The following is a 13,196-nucleotide window of genomic DNA, read 5'->3' as shown; positions in this document are numbered from 1 at the left end:
CAAGAAATGAATTTCATAGGTTTTGCTTACCATTGGTTGAGTTACAGGAAAGTTAGGTTCTAGGGAAGTGAGCCTATATCTACCAGATCCTGCCTATGATACCATAGTCAATAGGATCATGCATGTGGTCAGTAGAGCTCGTGAAGATAGTCTTCAAGAGAGTATGTGAATACATGGGTAGAAATTTGATCTTGCAATTGCTATCAATAAGGCTTGATGAAATACTAGCAGAGACCAAGTTATGTCAAACACATCATCAGCAGCTCTAAGGTTCTTCGAAAGGGCACTATGTCAAATTGCAATGCAGGATTCATCGTAAGATGCATCCAAACCTGGTCTTAATTTCTAATAAGAAAGCTACCAACAAGTGACTATTGTTTCTAATGAATTTCAGAAACCTGTCAAACAAAGTACCCATGTTGGAATCTGTCCTTTGGGAAACAACTTGTTTACGCCTTGCCAAGTGTATCTGGATGAGTTCTACTGACACAATTCAACCTCAACTGCTATACTATCTGTGTTGTAAGCCATGTTTAGTCTTGATAATCTTTGGGTTGCGGGCTTTGTCTAGGTTATAGGATGCTTTGGTGAGAGAATACCATTGACATTAGCAATCTCAAATAAGAAGCTGAGAAAACCGGCTTACTTCATTCAAAGATCAACAACAAGAAGGTTGCTCAAATAACTTGCGTACTCCATGCAAATCCTCCTTATCTTGACATAAACAATGATGAAGCTAGGGAACTCAGTCTCATGAAGAAGGTACTGAGGGAAATGTACTTGCCCAAATATACATCTAACCCTAAACACATGTTGGTCTTTGAAATAGGGAAATACTCCTACAAAGATATTGCATTTCGACAACAATTGGTGCATCGTTCACTTTCCAAATTGTTTTGAAAATCGAATGGTATATCTTGCTAGAAGTTGACTACCCCGGTTGGCCAGACAAACGATTGGTAAGGTAGCACAATTTCGTCTTGCACGAGTGTCGCATAAAAATGCATATTCCAATTTTGAGAAAATCAATCCTAAGACTTGGACAAGTAGATTCTGCCTTTGATCTCTGGCGATTTTGTAGACCTGGGTATTGAAAGTGAAACATGCAATGTAAAAGGCGTAAAAAATATCTTATGGAGTTAGAGAGTTGACTCAAAACATCAAGGATCATTGTGAGAAATGTGAACATGGCCGCTTCATTTGACGTTGTAAGGTTTCGACAATACATGATCTTATCATTAATGTTATAGTGTGACAAAGTACCCCGCGGCTTGCCATGAGTTGCACACTAGTTAAGCTTGATTCAAGGGTAACTAGTGTGCTGCAATATTGCATCATATTGACAACACACAAGCAAAAAGTAATCGTTGTTGCAACTTAATACTATTTATTAGACATCATTCATCAAAGATGTTCATGCATTGAGGCACAAGCAAAATGTACCATTTGTGTTCCAAATGATTGTCGACACTCAAACAATTGCTTGTACTATTCGTTGTCACACACCACACACTCACTCTTCACCCAAGCGAAATGTCATTGAGACTTTCTCATGTGGTATACTGCTTGGCAATGAGAGACTTTCGCTTGTGCAAAACCTCTATTGATGCATTTCAACCACCACCTTCAACCATGTCACGACTAAACTTGCATGGGGACCATTTTGCCATTTTTTGCGCTTGAAAGCCTGACTTAGGGCCCTTCATAATGCCAAGGATCCTAGGGAGGGCATGTTTTTTTATTCGCCATGTCAGCATTCCAATGTAATTGACCCACTTTGAGCTTGTGAGAGAAAACATTTTCCAGGACAATGAATACAACACCACTTGCTATGAGGAAAAGGGGTGAGTGACGTGGATTCAAAGCATCAAGAATTCATTATAACCCACCTAGAGACCTCGACGGATTGGGGAAATGGGTGCAAGACCATTTTCATGTGAGCAAATGTGTGAGTCCTCTTTAGAGGTAAAGTGGGACAAACACTTGGGGAGGCATGATTAGTGTCTTACCACCTTAGGTTACATCCCACCAGTGTGTAATCATACATTGTGTAATCATACATTGCATGGGAAAAATGATAGTGCGTCTAGATTTTGAGCACAAATCTTGAATGATGGGAGGGCTAGGATTCAATGTGAGCAAACCCACAAAACTTGGTTCCCTACCCCCTACATTCCATTGCAAGAGCATTGTCGTCGTCATTCCCTTCTCCACATCAAAGGCTCAGGTTGACAGAAAATGCCATGGTAAATGTCGTCTCCATCAAACACATCATTTGAGGGGCAAGGACAGTAGCTAAACCCACCTTTTGGGAGGACCGTCACAGTTGTATGATGTTCACATATGGCGGACATCCGCCCCATCATTTATTGCTCATAGCTTTACTTGGAAGGTTATTGGCTATTCTAGCGTGCCAAAATTTTTAACTGGTTAGCCAATTTTTGAGCGGTGCTTGGGGAGGGTTTACTAGAGGCAGGAGCCTTCCACCGAACATGTTCTTTGTGGAATGGGCATGTGGAAATGCCTTTTTGTGAGGATGCTATCCACCCTATCCAGCTCAAGGTGTCAATTGGTTAGAGCAGAGAGGGAGGTGTGCAATTGTAGACGAGTTGGTTGCAAATCAAAACCTTCACGCACATAGATTTTTGTTTGTAATGATGATATCTTGGTTTGAAACTAGTATCTCGATGAGATGGGCTCGGGAGAAGATCGGAGCAATAATGGTTGTGCTAGAATCTTAATGTGCAAACACGTCATCTGTTCGGATTGCACAGAGTTTGGACATCTGCTTGCACATTGTAAAAAATTGCTTCAAAAATGCGCGAGTGTGAAAGAAACAAAAATTGCAATTTGGTTTTTTTCTTGAGTTCCAAATTTCCAATCGGCCCTTCCACGTGAAGAGGCTCTTTTAAGACAATCTCCTAAGAGGGCCTTCTAGCCCCTGGCGCTAGGGAGTTTTGCCCACTCAGCAGCATCCCCCCTGGTATTCGGACCTCCACTAGCTGCACACTCTGAACTGTGCAAGAAATTGGTATATCGAGTTTTCTTCTAAAGCTAAAACTGCATTGAAGGCGGTGCCTTCACATTGATTTTTCTAGTCGAGCAATTCAAGATGGGGATTTTGGCAATGTTGCTGGCATGGCCGGCAAATGAAGTCTAGCCTCATGGGGACGTGAAAGCAAGCTGCGAGTGTGGGTGGGATAGCCTTGCTAGTGCACGAGGGGAGCTGCTCTAAGAGGGCCTCCCCGCGTCTCGCTGAGGCTGGGGAGGCTGCCCATTCAGGATATGCTCGTTTCAAGGGAAGAACGTCTCCCCGTGTGCGTTGATGAGCTCCAGATAGGAGTGAACCGGCCACACCTCTTGAAACTTGTTATGCAGGGAATGAAGGCCGTTCTTGGCAGTTTCACAGAATGATACTTCATTTTAACAATTCAACCAGTCCACAGTGGGATGCTGGGCTGGAATCTGGAAAATCTAGGCAACCAGCTAGGAAAGTGGCATCACTCAGCATTTTACAAGCGTGGGGCTGCAAAAGGATCTGGGCTCCCCAAGCACCACTAGCTGACACGGGGGTGCGGCGAGAAACCTGCTGAGGTCAACCTGTTGACCCGAGGTAAAATGGCTGGACTTTGACCTCGTGGTCAAAGGTGGTGTGGTAAACCATCGTTTGTTCTAAAGCAATGAAGCAGCAAACGTGAAACGTACAGATTTTGGGCTTCCAGTGATGACCCATTTTGCAGAATTTGATTTTCAGCTGTCTCAGAATCGAGGTGTAGATCATGGCTGTCGCCATAGCTAAAGCCCTTTGGGGATCGCCTTCTTTCTCAGCAGCCCCGACTCGCTTGCACATACATGATAGCAGAACGGAAGCTTTGCCCGTAGCATCGAACAATCTCCCGAAGCTCAACAAGAATAGGACTGATTCTGCTTTGATCTTGCAAGCTGGGAATTCCTGCACGCACCGCAATTTCTTTGGCACATGGGCTTGGGCTTCGCATCTGTTGGGACTCGCCGGCTTAGCCCTTCTTTGTGATCCAGCTTCTGCAGTTCCCGTCGTCACCATTTCTCCCGAGCCAGACACCGCCATCTCCCCAACTCAAGCCAGCACCGATGTTCCTTCCATGGAATCCATTTTGGCTCGTCAGCTAGTACGCAGGTCTGTACGTGTCAATAGTTTGTACTTCCAATTATCGTAGCATGGCTGCCTCCTCGTGTGTAGACACCTCAATGGACGCAATCGCAGCCTCCTGAATCTGTTTACTATGACAAACGAGGAAAAAACTGCATCGGATTTTATTAGTTTTCGGGCCTGAAGCACTTTTAAGAGGGCACGTCGACTCTCCATCTTGATCAGCACTCTTCCGACTCATTCTTTCCAATTAAAAATCGTAGTGCTCTTTCTAACGACAATTCATATCGACTTTTGCTACTTGGAGTGGACCCTAAAGCGGCGTGACGTAATCACCGTGTACTTGATGTTCAGTTAATGTAATTTTGGGTGATGAATATTGGAGTTTTGAAATGGCTTAATAAAAAATAGGCGACTTGGCCGCTACTTTGAGTCCTGCTTCAAGTGGCTGGCTTCCGAGTCTAAATGACTCACAAAAGCAGCTCAACCTATGTTAAAGGACTAAGGATAAACCTAGCCATCGTTCATCGGGCAAGGATCTTCCTGCTTAATGAACATTGGAGTTTTAAAATGACTTAATCCACAGTTTGCCTCCCAACAACATTTGCTCACCACAAAAAAAGGAGTTTTCCTTAACGTGCCCTTTGATTTTGATGAGAGACTGCATATATGGTGAATGACTATGGAGTGATGATATGCCATAGCATATGGTATTTTGAACGGATGTATTGACTTCACCAGCTTGGCACAAAAGTGATTAACAGTTGGGAGTAGAGATGGGCTGCTGTCAAATCTTTTGCCTTTTTGTTTACGCTGTTTATTGATGAGAGAGGGAGGGGTGAGGCTGTTTTAATTATTTGATCATAAGTAGTGGGTAGAGCCTGGTTTGTTTCCATGTCTAAGTTAAAATTTGTTTTTTGCCTCTTTTTTCTCTGTCAGGGAGGTAAAAGAGGGAGATGGGGTGTATGCAAACTTTCTTTTTTGACTTAATGTCTGCTGTCACAGATTTCGGGAGATGAATGATCAGGAGCTTGGTGAGGTGCTTGAGCAGCTAATTCATGCAAGTCGGCAGGCTGCATCAATACTATCCCAAGAAGATCTCAAGACTAATTGTGTTGTTGATGGACTGAAAACTGGAGAGGTGGATGGACATCCAACTCGAAAAGGGAGAGATTTGCAGGCCACAGCGCTGCTGAATGATGTGAAAGTGAATAGTGAAACGAGTGGAAATGTGATAAAACAAAAGTCCAAGGGAGATGAATCTGAACTGAAAAGCAGAAAGGCGCAGTCAAGCACCAGACAGATGTCAGAAGGGGGAAAACAAGACACGGCATTGATCAGAAGTGGTTCTATTAAGAATGAAGAAGCTAACATGACAAGCTTGTTATTAGAAGGGTCGAAGCAGCATTTGCAGGACTTACAAAAAGAACAGCTACAAGGTGACAGGAGAGAAATGGAAAGTTCATCAGGGGCTTTATCTGATCATACTGAGAAATGGAATACCTTACTTGATTCGGTTTTGGGAATAAAGACAGGCTTCCCAAGCATTCTGGAACAGATTAATGATAGGTCACAGCAAAATCTTTTACTGGGCTCTGCATTTGCATCAATATGCTTTATGCTTATGATACCGCTGGGAAGAAAAATGGTCATGTCTGGAGTGTCTAAGGTAATGAATATCGACAAAAAAGGGAGCAGCTTTAATGAAACTCAGTTTGTGGATGAACAAAGTGTCAGAGGGACCAGGCATCAGGATCAAAATGCTGAAGAGCTCAGTAATTCAACCAAATCCATGCCATCTGCTTCTTCCATATTCAGAAACAATGAGAAAAACCTGAAGATCACCGAAAATGTTAATCTGTTCTCAAGCTTCAACACCCTGAGTAACCTTTTCAACCCTGCTCGTTTTTCCCCTTTGTTGCTCCAGAAAGTGAGAAATCCAGCCTTCTTAAAGTTTTCAAGTGAAGAACCTGTTGTGAGTCAGAAAAGCTGGCTGAGGCGTAAGGTAGCAAGTCCACCTTTGAATGAGAGAGATATAAGCTTGTATCTTGATAGCCACAATGGTGGCATACTTTCTGACAATAGCCTCTCGAGTTCTTTTACTGAAAAGGCTAATGTAGGGACGAGGGACAGTGACTTGCAAGGGGCAAATGGGCTCCAGCAGGACAGTAGAATTAACGAGATACCATTTTTCAATAATGTCGATTTTGTGTTCAGGAGGGAGGGTTTGAAGACCAATAAAGTGGGTAGCTCGGATAATATTCAAGGGAGGCGAAACCAGAGTAAGATGACCCCGGTAAACAATCCTGTTGAGTATGGTACCAAGAATGATTTTGATTTGCATCACTCTGATTGTAGCAGAGGTGACCAGGACTATATTGCACTTTCTTCTGTGCATGCAGAGCAAAGCATCAAAGGAGTCCTTGGACATGCAGGCAGGCAGAGTGTACCCAGTTTTTGGCAAAATTCAGAGAGAGCATTCAAGGTTCAAGATGTTCTTTCTACAGACATAACAGAGCGCGAAGATTTGGATAGGCTAGTGCAGGTCAGCAAGATCTTGGAAGTGGAGAAACATGATAAACTGGAGATTGAGGAGCAAATCAAAGAATCAGAACTGCGCCATAGCTTTCAAGGTGTTAGCACCAGCCTTGATTGGTTTCAGCACAGAGGTTCACTTTGGGTACGAGATGCTGATGGTGTGTTTGTCCAACAGGACATTATCACTAATGTTCCTTATTCAGTGACAATGTCAAAAGAGAATTACCATGACAGACTTACTGAGAGACGTGCAAAAGTAAACAGAGAAACGGGAGAGCCAAATCACTCTCAGATTAAGTTGAGGGCAGAGAGAAAGCCTCTTTCCAAGCCCTTTAGCAGAAAAGGTACACAGGAGATGAGAAACAGGCAGTCTACAGTGAAAGGTTTTGACTATCGCCAGCTGATCCTACAGATGAGAGAAGAACATCAACAGGGAGAAGCCACTTCCCCAAAAAGCTTCTAAAGAAAGCCTTTGTGGTAAGAAACCTCAATTGAATTTGAACGCCTCTATATCTAGCTTCATTCACAGCATTTCTCAGCGGAAGCCTTGTATTTTAGTTAGTTGTATAATAGCAATTCTGGGTGACATCAGAGCCCACCTTTAAGATCGTTTTTCAAACTTGTGTCTTTCTATTTTTGTTGATGCAAAAACATACGTATGCACTGTACGCACTGTACTAAGTATTGCATGCATTCGATGCATTTTCATCGTGGAAGTCACACTTTTCAGCCATGCATAGCTGCCATGACTAGCATAAATTGCAACCCTTGATTTCCTGATTTTAGTGGTGGTTAAAGATTCCGGCTAGTTCCACTCTAGATCACAATTCCCATGGGCAAGTATGCACAGGTTACACTTCATTGTTGCATTCCTTTCGAACTGTTGGATTGCAAGTTTATTAAAATTTGATTTGTAAGTTCTTATGCATGTAAAGGCACCTCGACCTAAATCTCTTCTTTGTATCTTTTGTAAGTGGGTTGATCAGCAAGGTCTTGAGTGCTTTACCGTGGACATCTCCCATATAGATCATTTTGTTCTTCTAAGATTAATCAAGGGAAGTTGTAGTGAGGAAACCATCAACCATATTACTCCAGCAAGCATTACAAGCAGGAATACTGGTCATCAATTACGAGGATTGCTACCACCAAAAGTATAAACACTATTGATGGAATGTTATTTTTAAAAAAAAAGAAAAAAGCCAGCTTGTATTAACTCGGGTGGGTTAGACCCAACAAAACCCCAGATTACAAAAAGTGGCCAAGAGTGGGAGTAAACCCTATGCCTACGCTGTTACACCAAGAGAGAACGTCTTAGAGACTAACAAAACTTAGCTACATCAAGTAAGGCATTCGCCACCACAGCATGACTCTTTCCCATAGCTTTTGCGGCATCGTTCAGGACTGATCTAAACTGACCAAGCATCGCTCCCTCTCCATACTCGGCCTTTACTTTACTCCCAAAAACTGACCGATTTCGTTGGTACCAGATAGAAAGCATGGCCGCTGCCCGAATGATTGGCCAGCATGGCACCAAGGTCGAAGGGCACTTGCTGGCTCCTAATAATCCCATTTTCCAGTTCCGACCAAGTTGAAATCTGCTCATTAGGCCACTTTTTCTCACCGCACCTTCGATTTTAGGCTAGAGACTCTGAGTGACAACACACTGCCCAAAAAGATGCGTTACGCTCTCCACTTCCCTGTTACAAAAAGGGCATAAAGGATTTGTCACGAATCTTTTTGCCAAGCGCCCTTACCGGTAGCCACTGATGTAGAATCTTCCATGTCAGGAAGCTCCGTTTACCCAGCTTACATTCTTGCCAAATATCCTTTAGTCTTTTCCTCCAACAACCTGGGGAGCGCCGTAATCCCCATTTCCTATTAAGGTCAGCAAACACAGGGAGAGGAAGAAAAATCTTCCTATAAACTCCTTTTGCAGATATCTTTTTCAAGCGGGTCTTTCCTAGCAGCCATTGTGAACTCCTATGGCTTGGCTTATTAGTATAGTTCGTAGGCCAATCCTCAGGCAGCCCCCGTAAAATCCTCTGTAGAAAGACAGTTTCTTGAATTGATAGAGAGTATTCGCAGCTAATATCCCCAATGGGTTTCCAATCTCCCTACGAGGGGCACCAAAGTTGGGACCAATACTTCAACCCTTTCTTGCATATGGCTCTCGCCTTCACCACATCATGCCTAGCAATAGAATGGCCCTCCAGTTGAATTGCGTTACTCCACCAGATTGACTCACTAAGGCTGGCATCTCCCCTCAGTCCACCCAGCCCCTTCCAAGTCAACTTAGAGATGCAACTTTTCCAGGCATAGATCAGCCCCTGCATCATATCAGACCCTGCATCATATCAGACCCTACTGCTCTCAAGGGAAAATTAGAGAAAAGTTTCTCATACTAGTAGAGGCCCCTCCAGCTCACCTTCAATCCTTTCCCTTGCTCTATGAACCACCGAGCCATCACCACCCATGGTGCACTGCTGTGTAGCATGTGTCGCAGCCATTTCGCCACCAAGGAGAGATTTTTGGAGGCAATATCAGGTAGTCCTACACCTCTGAGTTTAGGGATCTTCAATGAGTCGTACCTTGATTTGTTGATTAACTTTTGTCGTTTTTACGTTTTCATTATATGTTTTTCCTACATAAATTACGATCATTAATTATGCTTAATGCAAACATGACACCATCATTCAAGATCCTGAGACCCACTCGTGGATAAATCACGAGGTCCCTACCTTTCCGTTGTTATGGACATTATCTAACATTAGGTCTGAGACGTCGTCATAACAAGTATTTGGATAAAATACATCCTCCCTTAGATTTTTGTGGCTTGAAAAAAAGGTTGTATAACCAAAGTCAATGAGCATGTCAAAAGTACTTCATATAGTCTTTGTATGATCCATAGCCTAGGTCTCTATAGTTAACCCTTTGATCTAATGGTTAGTTTTATATAATATAGACCATGAAATGACAAGTATGGTTTAAGGAAAGGATGTTTTGGAAACTATATATTAGTAGCCTTGCCATGTGGCAGTGCAATAGGATCATTCAACAATATTCCCACCATAGATGTCCTAATTCATGTTGAGTCAACACACCAAAGGACAAACATCGGTTGATCCATCTACCTGGCATTGTTGGTCTAGCAAGCCCACCTGCATGTCTCTTGTGCATGCATTGAAGTCGCCGAGGAGCAAGATGTCCCTCCCTGAAGAACTCTGTGATGTCATCATATATCGTCTCATATGGACTATTCCCCTTTGTAGTAACCTGAATGTATTTGGGGGAATTAGCACACTGCAATGAAGATCAGTTGTGCCTCCAATAGCCAGACTCGTACTCTCTCAAGCTCTCATGTGTCTCGGTATAAAAGATCATGTCTCTCTCAGTGCATGTCTCCAAGAAACCCCGTGGATTGGACCAAAGTGTACCATTACAATTCTACACAGCCATTTTCAATCCACTTTCTGGACTCATCCTCCATTGGCCCGACACCGTCATAATTCCCCTTCTTCCTTCTCACCCTTGTCTACTCTTTCTCTGATAATCACTTTCCATCTTTGTATGCGGCCCACTTTCTTGCGTCTCTTGCCGCCATCACTTGTACCATTCCCTTCCTTCTGTGCTCCTGCTGTAGGAGAGTGAGATCATCATCCAAGTATACCCTAGTCCCTTTCAAAGTTTCCCCCATGATCACGAGGGTAAAACTATCCATGGTAGTCCAAAATTTTAGCACTAATGGTCTAGTTGGTGATTCCTCCTTGCCTACCCTCCATGCTATCTCGCACGTAAGGTTGACACCCATATTCATGAACAACACTTGGGCATCTTCCATTGGGGTGTCGCCTACTATCAAGCCTCGTACTAGGCCATTCAAAGCCTTGTTGGCTCTCCTTTTTCCTTCCTCCAGGGCCTCAACAATGAACTCCTTCTTAGGGATTGTTGACCCCTTTTTAACCACCGTTGTCCATTTGAGCATCTCTTCTTTTCCTTTAGCGAACTATGGTGTAAACTCAGCATGTTTCTTGTTCATTGTGGCTTGCCTAGCAGCCATCTTCTTCTTGAGAGTTACATTTTTTGCTTTAACTTCCTCCATGGCTTTGCAGCCCCCCTCTGAGGTCATTTGCATGTCTCTCATTTGCTGTTATTCAGTCCCTAGTGCATGTACCTTGTCTTGAAGGTTGGTTCTCTTAGTTTCCCATCCCACTTTTTATTTTTCCCATTACTCATCCTTTTCCTTTTCTTTCCTCCATTCCTCTCTCTCTCTTTCTCTCTCTCTCTCTCTCTCTCTCTCTCTCTCTCTCTCACCACCTCTGTACCTCCCGTACCTCTCTCGTACAACCGTACCTTCGTACAATCGTACCTCCTCCTTCCTCCTACTTGCAGCCTAAAACCTCTCTCTCTGTCTCTCCTGTACAACCTCCGTACCTCCCGTATAGCCTCTCCTGTACATTTCGTATAATCGTACCTCTTGTATAGCGTCTTTCGTACCTCCGTACAGTCGTACCTCTCATACATCCTCTCTCGTACCTCCGTACAATCGTATAGGTATACCACCTCTGTACCTCCCCCCGTCAACACCTCCATCTTTCAATATCTCCCCTCCATACCTAGTCTAGTCTAGTCCTAGTCTAGTCCTCTCTAACCTCGAGTTGGGCTAAACCCCCAACCCAACTTGAGCGTTAGGTTAAGCCAGGGGGTTCATCATATAGCCAACTATGGACTGGCCTACCCTCTCCTCTAAGTCCCCCTCAACTCCCTCAACTCCTTCAACATCCATTAGGACTCGGTACTCTACAGTTGCAACCATGACACCCACTCCATTGCATGGAATTATCAACAAGAAGGCTCAAAACAGCCCATCTTCGGGCAATAGGATCAGATTTTTTATCCACAGCAGGCAATGAGAGAGCTACGATTGGATCTAGTAAAAGTAAAGGCCCGATTTCACAGCTTGGAAGGACGTGGCTCATGTAGCATTGAGCCATTGAGCCAAACCATCGTGGCAGGCAGGTCTAGCATTCCGGAGAGCATCCCCATAGGCCGCTTGCCGCCGACTTCATGTCTGCAACACCCTCTAGCGAAGAGTGTTTGGGGGGTAGGGGAGGGTACCCGCCACACCTTCATTTGAAGATGCAAGTGTCAGAGGTCCGCTTTTGGAGGCTCTTGCAAAAAACAAAAAGGCTCCAAGGTGACGTGTAGGTCTCTCCCCTCAGATACATTTAATGCTTCTTTCAAAAATCTACTCAATACAGTGCAAGCAGAACCTCTTGAAGCTTGGTATGGAGCTTTTAGAGGCCACCTCTTGCGAGGAGGTCCTCCATCACCAATAGCCAGTGTATGGGGATCGCCTCTTTGGGGGGTTTCACACTAGACGAGTGAGTCCGCCAAACGCATGTCCGCCGCCAAGTAGTAATTGATGACGCTATAAAATCTTGTAAGGATTCCCCCCCTACCCCGCAGCTAGTCTCTACAATCAAAGATCTTGTTCACATTGAAGTACAAATTGCTAGGAAGGAAGTGTTTGTGGAAGTGGACAACAAAGCAAGTAAGTTTGATATCCAAGCAGAGATTAAAGAACACGAAGCTAGATGTGATAATGCGGCGTTGAAGATTAGAATAGGGGGGCTCCCAGAAGATTGGTACAAAGAGGACACATATAGTGAAATATTGACAAAGATCAAATCAAGCTTGCCCAACATTGAATGATGAGTAGGATGATGACGACTCAAGGCCAGCTTCTATTTTGCACTATAGAGGTCATGCAATCCTTACACTGAAGTCAAAAGATATGCGGATCAAGCTTCTTCGACAATCTTAAAAGTTGAAGGGCACCAAAGTATGGATAGCAGAGGAACTTACACAAACTCAACTCAAGATTAAGGCAACCGAATTAGCTAAAGTCAGGGATGCCAGAAAGGATGGAAAATGGACAGTTTACCATGAAGGGGTAGCACTAATCAAAGAGTTTAAATCAAAACCAAAAGACTCTCAGTCTTAAACTGATGTATGGCTGTTTACTCTTTCAGAATATCATGTAGGTACTCTAAATAATTGGGGTTGCTTTTTGCACTTCTTGGGAGCTGCCATGTGCCATCCCTAAAGCAGATGTACTAGAGGGTTTCTTGCTGTCCCATAGACCTTTTGGTCTCTAGTGGATGTTAATAGACTTTCTTTCTTTCTTTCTGTGTGTGTGTGTGTGTGTGTGTGTGTCTCTGTGAGAGAGAGAGAGAGAGAGAGAGATGATATGATTATATTAAATTACATGCAAGACCCTTCAGGATCTATGGGTGTAGCAATCGTGATCAACCAATAGTGACCCCTAACATCCAATGATAGAAAATATTACAAACTTGTTGTGAGTACTTGTTGGGCTAGCTTGTGTGCTAGTCCCAGTACATTTTCGTGGTGTTCCAAAATCTCTTTCAAGTAGCTTCCAAGCTTTTGGACTGGCTATCTCTGCTATCCCCATAACCTTCTTTGATATGTGGGTAGGCTCTACAACTTAAGAGTACATGCTTCTCAT

General features: G+C 43.7%; 1 protein-coding gene across 2 annotated transcripts; it reads left to right on the top strand.

Annotated features, from left to right (window-relative positions):
- The first annotated feature begins 3,417 nt into the window (after positions 1-3,417).
- On the top strand, positions 3,418-7,261 carry LOC147885031 (uncharacterized). 2 transcript variants are annotated; one of them, XM_087398035.1, is made up of 3 exons: positions 3,418-3,613; positions 3,755-4,156; positions 5,135-7,261. In XM_087398035.1, exons 2-3 carry the CDS (start codon positions 3,780-3,782, stop codon positions 7,128-7,130), a joined length of 2,373 nt encoding a protein of 790 aa, XP_087254161.1. In that variant the 5' UTR covers positions 3,418-3,613; positions 3,755-3,779; the 3' UTR covers positions 7,131-7,261. The 2 variants fall into 2 exon arrangements, with proteins under 2 accessions (XP_087254161.1, XP_087254162.1); XM_087398036.1 differs by lacking the exon at positions 3,418-3,613 and having other exon boundaries at positions 3,615-4,156; positions 5,135-6,411; positions 6,532-7,261.
- Positions 7,262-13,196: the final 5,935 nt, after the last annotated feature.

The sequence above is a fragment of the Dipteris shenzhenensis genome, chromosome 26 (genome assembly GCF_047967505.1).
Source record: "Dipteris shenzhenensis isolate YYH24624 ecotype China chromosome 26, Dip_SZ_1.0, whole genome shotgun sequence".
In the NCBI taxonomy this organism is placed as follows: domain Eukaryota; kingdom Viridiplantae; phylum Streptophyta; class Polypodiopsida; order Gleicheniales; family Dipteridaceae; genus Dipteris; species Dipteris shenzhenensis.
Note: the sequence above shows the minus strand (reverse complement) of the source record. Positions and strands in the feature narration are given on the sequence as shown.